General features: G+C 36.0%; 1 protein-coding gene across 1 annotated transcript in view; it reads left to right on the top strand.

Moving 5' to 3' along the window:
- The window catches only part of AUH (AU RNA binding methylglutaconyl-CoA hydratase), a gene marked incomplete at its 5' end in the record, with an annotated part of 107,187 nt that overhangs the window by 35,610 nt on the left and 58,813 nt on the right, over window positions 1–12,764 (top strand). The window contains 2 exons of the mRNA XM_080362642.1: window positions 11,078–11,170; window positions 12,095–12,151. Coding sequence (XP_080218768.1) covers window positions 11,078–11,170; window positions 12,095–12,151 — 150 coding nt within the window. The remainder of the gene's footprint in view (window positions 1–11,077; window positions 11,171–12,094; window positions 12,152–12,764) is intronic.

Raw genomic sequence — 12,764 nt, 5'->3', positions numbered from 1 at the left:
TTTGCAACTACTGAGTGCTAGGTAGCCAGGAAACAATACTTCTAATCTCCCACTTTATTATTTTTCTATCCAAGTTTAATGCTGTAATCTCATTTAAAATGTGTTCTACTTTTTGCTTTACAGAAATAGGTCATGTTTTGATAATTGCGTTTCTGTTCAGATATGTGACCTAGTAAGGAGTTTCTTCTTAGCAATTTTTTCAGAAAGAAAACCATTAAGTTATCTTAATAGACAAAATACACAAAAGTTTAATTACATCTTGAACAACTGGATTGACTTAGCTTTTTAGAACTGACATGTTTTGGCTTTCTTTAGTTCTTGTCAGTTTTATTACATTTAAAATTCTTATGCTGGTGGTTTTGTAAAAAGCTGTAGTATCATTTTGGAATACAGCTACAGAAGAGAGTTTTCTGGAAATTAAAAGCATACTGCACTTGTTTTTATGGGATTAATTTATAACTTCTTGCTAAATTTAGGTGAAATATTAAGACTCCAGTAAATATCACTTGGTATAAAAATAAGCACTCAAAAAAAGAGCTGAAAAAATTGTACTGAGCTGTTAGTTACTGTGCTCAGAACTGTAAGTTGAAGGGGAAAAAATCAAACCAGCTCTATTTTTAGCAGTGGCTGAATGTTCTAAAATTATACCAGAATTGTGGGTATTTTATTTTTTTTTTAATAGAAGAAATTATAAGACTAGTTGTCCTTTACTATGTTCTGCCTTGAGTCTCTTCATTACTGATGAAAGGCTGGCTTTATCCTCAAAAAACCAGGAGAGAAGGAGAGAAAAGCATTAATAGATCTCTTGCAACCATGCACAACAAAACAGCCCTGACTAAATGAAATCCAGTGTTCCTGACTCCCAAAAACCTTGGGTTTTGACACTTCAGGGAAGTAAAACAAGCAAGCAAACACCACCATCATTGTGGGTCAGATCTTCAGCATATATTTTATGGCATGACTTCCATTAAGTCCAAGTTTTTTCTTTATACTGCCTGTGGGGTCTTCTGGGCTGTGGTATTACCATGGTATACATGTTATCTGTTAGGATTTCAGTTGCAAAACAGAGACTATGTATGGAGCTGAATGCTATAACCACTCATCCTCGAGAAAAACACCTTGTTTAACAGAAAGGAAAGCCCTGGAGAAAGGATTTGAACTTGGCAAATACTTGTAATTACTCAGAGTGATGTTTGCCCCTGATCTCCAAGAAGTGAGAAACACCTTTGGTTAGCAAAACTCTTCCAAAGAACATAGGCATAAGTACCTAAAGAAGAATTTGTGTTTCTGTCTTGGGGAGGAGCAGATACAGGCCATAACTTGAAAAATCATTCTCTGGGAAGCTGAATGAAATATCGTGGGTAGCTATCAGTTTTTAAAAACGACAAATTTACAGCTAGCAGTGCCATGCTTAGCAGCCATCCTTAGGCATCGTAGTCTCCCTAAGTAGCTAACACTGTGAAAGGCAGATTTTGGCACAGTGTTGCTCTTTATGTGTTATGTTGTTGCCTGTTCAGTTAAATGTGAAGCACAGCTAATACAGTCCAAAACTTCTAGCATTCTGAATGCATTGCTGAGCTCTTGGTTGTTTTCCAGTAGTAGATTTACTGCTTCTCTTAATGTTGAATTAATTTAAGATACCCTTTGACTAAGTATTGTCTGTTTCCTAAATAGTACTGTCCTTGTAGAGCTGAAATTACGGACTTTGTCAAGTTGCATTGGATTGTTTTTAATTTAAAAACATAATGCTAAACTCTGTATCATTATAGAAGCATTGAATGCAACATTAAACTTCTCTACCAAGATGTTTATTAGTTATTTATGTGACAGCATTGCTTCCACAGTTGCTAATACATGTTTTTCCCCATAATAGTAACTTTCCAAAAACTGTTATAAAAAAGGATTTAGAAACAGACAACCTGACTATTAGGATGACCTGACTGTCCTTCCTTATAGATCTGTAGATCAGGGAAGGTGACAGCTTTGCATTTCTCATTCATTGCTTTGGTGCCTGGCACTGCTGTACAGCCACATTAATGTAGCATCAGCTGTAGTTTAGTGTTCCTTAAATGCTGTTCTGTGAGGAAAAGAGACTGTGCTCTGGACATGGCTCTTTAATTTTCTGCCCACAGAAAGTAACTGTACTCGAAGGGTGCTGCTTGCTCAAATGGTTTATGGAGTTTTACACAGCCAGTTTGTACAATGACTGTTAAAACAGGCCCCCAGTGTGACTTGTTATCCAAGGCTTCTCTTCCCTCTCTGGGGAGCCACATGGTATATGTTTGGTGCATTGGGAAAATACGCTTTCCTTTCCCTGTTCATGTTTGAAATTGCATGTTCCAGTCTCTGAATGAGAAGGAATAGTTTGTTAGGTCTTTTGCTTTGCCCGTCTCAGTCTCTGGCTCTGTTCCTAGAACCAGTTGGTATTGAAGGGGCAGGGACTCTTGGCATGGTACCAAAAGCATTATACTGCAACCTCATTGCTTGTGCCCAGCATTAGGCTTTGACTTCAGAATAGCATGTTCAAATCTTTTAGTGAACATGGCCTTTGCTTAGTTATGTGCTGCTTTGATGATATTACTGAGCTAGTTTATAAGAACATTTTTTTTATGCTTACACTGAAACGTAAGGGAATGTTTCCTTCGTAGTGTTCAGTGAATGCACTGACTGAAACTCTTACTTAATATATTAAGGTAACTTAGAAATAAAGATTCTTTAGCACTAGACTGGGGAATGTAAGTATATGAAATACTGCTGAAAATAGATAGAGGAGAAAAATTCTAGGAAAGTTCAACTAAATTGATCACAGTTTATGGGATTTTCTTTGTATTGTGTCAAATAAGAATGCTACTGGTACTAGAGTATGTGTTATCTTCATACTGTAAATCAAACAACTAGATTAAAAAAAGGAAAAACTTATCCCACTGGCTTCTGTTAGCTATTAGAGAATATAGTTGTGCTGTAGTTTGATTTTTATTTTGTGCACTCTCTAAGAAGGAAAAGAAGTCAATGTAACTGAAATAATTTATCCTCAGCATCATCCCTTTGTTTTGTAAATTCAGTGGTTGAATATATGCTATGCTATTTGTTTGAATAATAAGTTCTTAAGTGTTCCTTAGTAAGGATAAGAAATGTAAGAAATAATTTTCATTTCTCTTATATCCAAAGCTTTTCTTTATTTGCACAGAAAGGAGATTCTGTCATCTAGGGTTTACTTCATTATTGTTTTACTGAGGGCAGAATAATGCTACAAGAACAAAAAGTAGTAAATATGAAGAAACTGAGGAATGTTTATCAAACTGACGTACATCGCTACAGACTAATGAAATATCCAAACTGTTTTATGTAATACAAAAAGTGAACCATTAGGTGAGTTTACTACAGAAGACTGTAGCTAAAGAGTTTGATTAAAGCACCTCCTTCATTCCCCTTGGTTTCCCAGATTTTGTTCCTATTATCAAGAATATAAAACATGCTGTCCCTAGTACCTGTCACGAATAAAGTACCAAGTAGAAAATTTTAAAATTAAGAATATTCCTGTGTTAAGGATATTTTATCAATTAAAAAAATTATTTTCTAGGTCACTTGTAACAGTGAGTGATCATTGGAGGAAACCAGGAAATTAGCGAGTTGAAGGAGAGGCCTTAAGAAAACCCTTTAGCTACTGTCATAATAAAGGGAAAATAACCTTTACTAGTATCTTCTTCTTAATAATCAACTGTAAGTAATGTGCAGTAACCATCTTCATTAAAAAGCAAAATTTCTTTACAAGTATTAAATTTTTTTTTTAATGCACCTCTTTCTTGCTGCTGATTGTCTGCCTGAACTTTGAAGGTATTAAGGCAAAGATAATAATGTTCAAATAAATCTATCAACAGTAACAGCCTATTAAGCTTCTTATCCAAAGCACAGGCATTAGAGGGTAGCTAAAAGTATTTCACAATTGTAACTAGCAATGTATGGAGAAGAACTGTATGTATCCAAATGCACATGTAGACAGTTCAGAATTAAAAATGTGATAATGTTTTTGCATATGGAGATATTTTTAAAATGTATGCAAATGTATGTTACTTTGAGTAACCACTTTTTCATTCTTTTTGCAATTATGACAGGTAAAGCTTTGTAGCATTTCATTACTTGCCTTGCACAAAAATGGTTTGACCTGTCTTCTTGGCCTTCAGGTTCATATGGGAAGATTTGAGAGTCTCGGCCACTTCTACATGTTGCTGTGTACATTGGTTGGCTTTAACCAACCAGGCTGGATGAAAGTGCTTGTTGAAGCATTTGGTTTCTATCAGCTTTTTTTCCCTATAGAAAGGCATTTTTTGATCAGAGTACTTGCAACTGAAAGTGCAAGCAAACTGTGGCAGTCACTGACCTGATGACAGATTTCACAAGGCCGGGTAAATGCCAGAAACACAGCTGATGTTGCTAAGTGCGAAGCTTGTATGCCGTATTAATGTTATTATTGTTCTTCAGGAAAAGATCCCAAAAGATGAAATCAAGATACAGTATTGTGTTACAATTATTTTTATGATTTCCTGTGACATAAATTAACTTATGTGAAAGTGTAGTTTTGTAATTAAAATGTTCCTAATATAAAGAATATTTCAGTTATTGTAATTGCCCAGGGATTGCCCGTACTTGCCACTCAAGGGGCTTAGTTTATGCCTTTTGATTTTCTGGAGGGAAAAATCTTAATTTTGTGCTTGAGAGAGAAAAAATCAGGGTAGTGAACAGGTGGAAGAGAAGTCTGTTCTGAGTTACAAGGTATGAATATTCAGCTATAAACTGAGTTATTTTAAAATCAAATTAGAAAAAACCCAAACATTCACAGTTACTACAACAAGCTAGCAGGTAGTTTTAAGTAATCACTAATGCTGATTCAAAATTCCTGTTCACATTTGTGGTATTTGAAAACTCGTTCCTAGCTTGTGACCAGAAAACGTAGAGTTTTGGGGTTATTAAAGAAACTCTATAAAGTAACAGATCTTGAACCTTTATTTCACCGTTTTTGGCTGGAGTATCTCTCCTGTGAGGAAAGGCTGTTCAGCCTGGAAAAGCAAATGCTCAGGAGGTGATCTTATCAATAGATACAAATACGTAAAGAGGAGGGTGTTAAGAAGGTGAAGCTAGGCTATCTCCAGTGACAGGACCAGAGGCAGTGGGCATGAACTGGAACACAGTAGGTTCCTCCTGAACGTCAGGAAACACTTATTTGCTGTGAGGGTGATGGAGCATTGGCACAGATTACCCAAGAAGGTTGTGGAGTCCTTCAAAAGCCATCTGAACATGGGCTTGAGCAGCTTGCTCCAGGTGACACGGCTTGAGCGTGGTGGTTGGATAAGGTGACCTCCATGTGCTGAAAATGTGTGTAGGCAGATATTCGCCACACTTTCTTAATCTGAGTTAAATAATGAATTGTGGAATTCTTTATATATTCCTCAGTTTATAGCATCCTTTTCTCCAGTAATCCAAGTAATACTCACGATATGCAGGATATTTTTAGACAATTCATCCTCCTTGCTTTGTTTTTTATGAAATCCGTTATCCAAAAAGAAAAGTGAGCTGCTAGAAATGCCCCTTGAAGTTACTTGTCCTGGTAAGATGTGAACATATCAAGATTATTTGTCAAATAATCAGGAACATACATGCGGGATAAATAACTTGGACAACCTATTTCTCCATTCTGTAGGAACTCAGTTGTGCCATCATGTACACTTGAATTTTCTTGCTACTTCCATGTTAGCTGGAGACTAGTAGTTATTGAAGGAAGCAGAGTACTCTCACTACTTTCTTTTCAGTCAGTGTGGTGAAACAGGAATTCTTCTTAGGCTATTGACTGTTCCTAATTAAAGACAAGCTAGGCTTATGAATCCGGTTCAGCAGGTGCTAGAGGTAGTGAAAAGGCACACTTAAAATGGTGCTCCATTTGAATGTTACTAAATACCAAATTCTGACTGTTGTGGTTGTACTCATCTGTAAGTGAGTACTTCAAAAATAGAAGTTAGTTACATCTAAGGGACCATATGACCAATTTGTGCATTGTTAGGGGTTACATGGGCTTCCATGTAGTTTTCTGATTCATGGGGATCAGGAACTGCAGTCGAGTCCTAAGTCTACTGGTCTTCCAGTTTTTTAATAGTGGCTCCTGTATCGTAGCTGTAAGAAGGAATACTAGAGGTGTTCTTCAGGTTGATTGTTTGAAACTGCTGTCAAACTACAAATGTAGGGTTCTCACAGAAGGCTCATTGGCAAGTGTACAGCCTATATCTCAAAATTTTGTGCCTAGCTCAAGCATGTTTCTTCCTTTTGTACATATATGTGGTACTGTTGCTAACAGAAAGTACTACATATATAAATTTACTTAGCAAACAAGAAAGGCATTCTTAAGAGGTTGGTCTCTTTGGATTTGATATGTTGTAAAGCAGTAATTATTTTCTGTGTGTCATGTGATTTAAATTAGTAAATCTAAGTAAGTTGGTGTAGGTTGACCGGGAACACAAATCACAAAGTCTGGAATTCTGGATAACCGTATTATTCTTCCTTTGCATGTTTCAGGAACTTTCAGTAAGGGAAAGTGTAGAGTCCTGCATCTGGGCAGGAACAACCCCAGGTTCCAGTATAGGTTGGGAAATTACATATTAGAGAGCAGTGTAAGGATGTTGTCCATCCTGGTGGACAACAGAATGACCATGAGCCAGCACTGTGCCCTTGTGGCCAGGAAGGCCAATGGCATCCTGGGGTGTATTACAAGGGGGGTGGTTAGTAGATCGAGAGAGGTCCTCCTTCCCCTCTGCTCTGCCCTGGTGAGACTGCATCTGGAGTATTGTGTCCAGTTCTGGGCCCCTCAGTTCAAGAAGGACAGGGAGCTGCTGGAGAGGGTCCAGCGTAGGGCAACAAAGATGATTAAGGGAGTGGAGCACCTCCCTTATGAGGAAAGGCTGAGGGAGCTGGGTCTCTTTAGTTTGGAGGAGACTGAGGGGTGACCTTATTAATGCTTATAAATATATAAAAGGTGAGTGCCACAAGGATGGAGCCAGGCTCTTCTCGATGGCAAACAATGATAGGACAAGGGGTAATGGGATCAAGCTGGAACACAAGAGGTTCCACTTAAATTTGAGAAAAAACTTCTCAGTGAGGGTGCCAGAGCACTGGAACAGGCTGCCCAGGGGAGTTGTGGAGTCTCCTTCGCTGGAGACATTCAAAACCCGCCTGGACATGTTCCTGTGTGACCTCACCTAGGTGTTCCTGCTCCAGCAGGGGGATTGGACTAGATGATCTATTGAAGTCCCTTCCAATCCCAAACGTTCTGTGATTATGTGATACTTGTAAAAGTGATAGGTGTTCCTTTGAGCCCTAAGACACTGTCTGAAGAATCCCTTTATTGCCTGTTATGTAAAATCTACTATATGCAATGTTTCATGAAGACAAGACTAATGTATAAATTACTGCCAGTTGTTGCTGTATCATGTTATTAAGTTTAGTTTCTCTGATTGAAGTTTTTTATGTGCCATTAATTTCTTATTTCTTCAGTTTACCTCTTGGTCACTACAGCTGTATCATGTCTTGAAAGGCCAATAAATGTATTTTTATACAGGTTGTATCACCTTCTTCTCTAACAGTTTATTTGTCAAATAACTTAATACATTAAAAAAAAATATTTTGATCTGCTTTTTCATGTTTCTCTCCTTTTCAGCTAGTCCAGGCTCTGCTTCTACTCATGCTGTGTCAAATACAGAAATACATTTTTGTGTTATATCTGGCTCTGTTGCTGACTTAGGACTAACATATACTGAAACAGGCCCTACTCTGCTGTACCTAGAACCTTCCTTTTCTGTAATATTATTAAACATTGATGTAATGTCAGGACATGTGTGTTGGTTTTTGGTTTTGACACTTGTTTGACGTGCAGAATGGAAGTGTACATACAGAATATGCAGCATGTTTTACAACACAATAGATATGTGAAGCAATCCTTCATTAATTCATTGTATGAACTGGATTATTAATGTCCTTCATGTTCCCCACTTCGATGTTCTACAGTAGTTCAGTGCAGTTCTTTGACTATAGTGTGATGCTGCTTATTACTTAGTAGTTTTAAACTACTTCTAACAACATTAATCTGTGTATATACATGGCCTACTCTTGTCTGTGTTGTACACTATAGTTTAATTATTTCGTTTTTTCATATATATTTCTAATTCTTTTTGTAGACTTTACTATGTAGCTCATGATTGCACATTGATAAACCCGTATCGCATGTAGAATCTAGCACTAATGATTAGCAGTACAACAGTTGCCTGCACTGTGTATTTGTTATTTACAACATGAAAAAATCTGGAATGTTAGAGAATAAAATCACTGTGTGTCTTGGCAAAGCTTTAAATAGTTTTTTTTATATCACTCATAGCAAATGAGCCTTGCAATGTAGAATCATTGTGTAGGCTGACCTGTCTATTTATGTAATTTATTGTTCTTAAAATCTGAGTGCCTACAACTCAGCTAAATCTACAGGGCATGATTGTCAAACATTATCTCTGGTTTTGTTATAAGCTGAACAGTTTTGGCAGTTGTGTATTAAAATTATGCAGCTGAGTATAAACAAGTGCCTCTTGTGCTACAAAACACAAATATTCCAAGAAGCTTTACCCTTGGTAGAAAGTTCTAGAGACTTAGAAACTCAGTTTACAGTCCAGAGTAATTGATAATTTATTTCTGTATTGCTTTTTCTGACCCTTCATTAGAACACATAGTAATGATTAACTTATTCAATTCTTTTGATAGATGTGCGCACAGCTCTTGTAAAGAATTTGTATTTTGCCTTTCATTCATTGTCAACTTCCATGTCAGGTGATCTTTTAAAATTAATATCCTTGGGAACTGATGATTCTGACATATGGTATCAAACTGCTTTTTCTCCCTTTGAATTATGAATTTTAGGTTTTCTTGATAGGAATTCTGAGTGTAATTCTAAAACCAAGCTGTTTTAAATTACTTTTTCTATAAAAAGTTTCCTTTCCATGTGTAACAGTCTACTTGAATTGTACCGTAGCTAAATCTGGAAGTTACTTACAGAGAAAGTAGTCTGCCTTGGAGTACTACAAAAGTTATGTAAATAGTGCTCCAGAATGCTGTTTGCTAGTCTCTGAGAAACGGAGCATACATGTGAGTAGTAGCTGGAAACTACGGTTAACAGTGACCGTGCCTTTGTGTTCAGGCAAATTATTTTTAATTTACATATAGCAAAGGCCTTTAAGAGAGATGCTGGCTGTATCAGCATTCAACTTGGATTGCAAGACGATTTGGCAAATTGGTTGTGAGTTTTGGTCAGCAGCCTGGACCTGATGGAAATGAGAGTTGCCTTCTCTTCTTGCCTTCCATATAGCTAAGAAAAACTATATAGAGTAAGAACAGATTTTAGACCTGCTCCTCTGTCTGCTATACCTTCTGTGGTAGATGGCAGTTTTAATGGATACCTTGGCCTCTCTTCAGTGACGGCAAGTGCTTGGTGTTGCAAACAGTATCAGTAGTCTCTTTTGACTACTCTCTTTTGCCTACACTCTTTTTTGAGTGTTGAGTCAGATAATGACTTTTCATCGTGATTAGACCAGCAACCAAGGGACTTTGGTTTAAAGCATCTGTTATAATATTGAAAAGCATGAGTAAGTTTTTATTCTTTCCTTAAAGACAGTTGGATTTTCATTAGCTGCTAATCATGACAGGATGTCAGTTTGCAGCTAAAAATAGCCTTTCATTTATTTGGATATTTTGTTTTGTTATGTAGAGAGAGACTATATGTTCATATACAGATGTACTCATGCCGATACAGATTAACTTCATTTTTGTAAAAAAATCAATTAAATATTATCTGAAGTCTATATAAAAGGTTAACTAAGTAGCACAACTTCTAAATTTAGAACTAACAGGTTCACTAAATAAAGGAAATATTATCCGTAGTTAATACATTAAATTAATATTTTTGAGCATGTTACCCTTTTAGATTTTAAAAGGAGAGAACATTCTCTGTCACCTCATTTTCATTTATATTTTGGAAGCAGTTTTTTTTCTTTTTCAGTTTCCACTTACGACTGAATGAACTGGTCATTGAATTCAAGTAACTGAAACATTAAAACAAAGAAAATATTTTTTTAACATCTACAGAAAAAACTGTTGCTGTCAAGAGTTGGCTTAAAACTTTCAACAAGCTGTACACCCAAGTGTTCAGCTAATTAATTGCTTTTGACTATTTTTGAAACTTTAATAGTAAATATCTACTACTCAAGTATTGTTTGAGTATAGTTTTAAATTATTGGTAGCTTGTGGTAAATGTAATGTTACATTTAATTAAAGCTGTAATATACAAGTCTATTTCTCAAGTAAAAAAGACATTTTTCACCAAACTTATTCAAGTTCGTGAAGAAGGAAGAAGAGAAACTTGTTGGAGTTTAAGAGCACTACTTTGAATGTTTAAATAACTTCCCAGTGTCAGAACACTGATAAATTAAAAGCAAACGATGCCATGGTCACACAGGCCTCTGGAGCCCTGTGACTGTCATGTGTACTGGCATCTGTTTGTCAGACTGAAAACTCTCCCACATTCCATTAAGCTGTTAGGTACTCCTTCACAGGAGAAAAGTGGCTGTAGTGGTGGCCACACCATGCCTGGGAATGTTAAGGCACAGAGAGCTTCCAGCTGTGCTGGCATCACAAATGATTGTGATAAGACATCTGTATTTCAACTGAGATGTTTTTTGTATGCGCATTCCTGTGTTACTGTTTGCCTAGCTCTGCTATGTATGTTTTTGGAGTTCACTCTTCAGATTTTTGTCAAAAGTGAGCAAAAGCTAGAGAAGAAGGCTTGCAAACCTATTCAGCCACAGAGTGATGAAAGGAAGAGTTGTTTTTTGGTTTTTTTTTTCTGCCAAAGTGATGCTGAACAGGCAATTTTTAGACCCATTTCATTTTATGAAACTTTTTTCCCATAGTCTGACTGTACTTTGAACAACATGTACTGAAGTGGTGTTCCAGAGATGTTCTTTATGAGGCTGGTGTTAATTGGTACTTTCTTTTTCAGCTAATCTGCCGGTACCTACTATTGCTGCAATAGATGGAGCTGCATTAGGTGGTGGCCTAGAACTTGCGTTAGCCTGTGATATAAGAGTGGCAGGTAAGTCTGAGTCCTCTTTATGGAACATAGGATTATTAGTGTTGCAGATGGATTGACTAATCCTTGTTTTGGCAACAGTCTTATAAAACTTATTTTGTATCTGATGTCATTAATAGCCAATTATTTTAAAGGGATTTAGCAGAAACCTGTCTAAGTACTTGCTAATTTTTAATTTCAAACAACTTACCACTGATAGCTGGATTGTTTTTGTTGCATGTTTTCTTTTATTGTTATGGCCTTCATTTTATCAGTATTGCCAGAAGGGTTATATAGTTGTTTTGATATTTTATTTAGTAAGTAAATTATTATTCTCTTCTGTATTTGAAGTATTCTAGATGGAAATTTGATTTTATCTAAAAAGATTGCAGTGAAAAAGCAAAAGTTGTTAGTGAGAGCATTATTATAGAAGCAATTAAGCTGTTATAAAAGAAAAGTGACAACAGCACTTGAAAATAGGAACCTTGACCTATACAGCTGTCAGAACTTTAAAGCCATTTATCGGAAAGTAAATGGAAACTTGGTCCTGAACAGTTGCCAGTAATTTAGTGTATATAAAGCTGTTTGACCCTTAGAGAATTCATAGTAATCAGATGTAGAAATCTACCCAGTTTTAAGATCTTAAATAATAAGTCTTTTAGTATTTTATATTTTGCAAGAAAGTCTCTGTTACTCACTGTAATTGCTTACTTGCTATGTTAATAAGATACAGGAGTTCTCTTGCTGGGACTCAATGGATCTTTTACTAAAGGCAGATCTGTTGAATCGCTTTAAAGTTTTTTATAAAGAAATATTTTTTTAAGTGATTTAATCTTCTTTATGAAGGAAATGTAATAAGTTAAGAATCTTGTAGGTCATTGTTACATATTTTGCAAAGTTTTTTTCTCATAGATTACAGTAAGAACTGATTTACATTCTGCTTTTTAGCCTCTTCTGCTAAAATGGGCCTAGTTGAAACAAAGTTGGCCATCATTCCAGGTGCAGGTATGAATGTTTTCCTTCTGTTACCATGGATAACTAAATAATGCATGCTCTTGATACTTGATTTTGCATTGTTGTATATGAATTTCTGCTTTTGTATTTCTAATAAGCATCATGTCATGTTTCAAAGCTTATTGCTCATATTGCTTAGTGAAAATTAATGAAAAAGTGTATTTCTCATTTTTAGGGAATGGCACTTTTATATTATGTTCTTAATCAAAGTCTTTGTTATCTAAGTCAGTATTGAGTGAATCTGTAAATGACTTTTGATGTCTTGATCTGAAGGCTGAATTATTTTGCTAAAGGTCAGACTAGGGAAAAAGAGTTAACTATCAGTGTACAAAAATGGTAATTTAAGTAACGCTCCACTTTTAAATAATGTCTGGTACATTAGTATACAAATTATGTTTCCACGCTGCTTGTAAATTGGCTGCAAAGAGTTTAAAAGTGAAAGTATAGCTGTGAGTAGATCTTTTGTCTTACCGACTTATTTTTTTCTATTTGGAAGGCTGGTTGACTGGCTTTTCCTGGATTCAAGGGGAATGAAAGTTGTCTAATGAATAATGTTTGAGGTGTTCCTTAGTGTTATGAACTCTTTGTTTTTTGTTTTTTGGTT

This window comes from Nesoenas mayeri, assembly GCF_963082525.1.
Source record: "Nesoenas mayeri genome assembly, chromosome: Z".
Lineage (NCBI taxonomy): Eukaryota > Metazoa > Chordata > Aves > Columbiformes > Columbidae > Nesoenas > Nesoenas mayeri.
The sequence above is the reverse complement of the archived record's forward strand: the minus strand, read 5'-3'. Positions and strand labels throughout refer to the sequence as shown.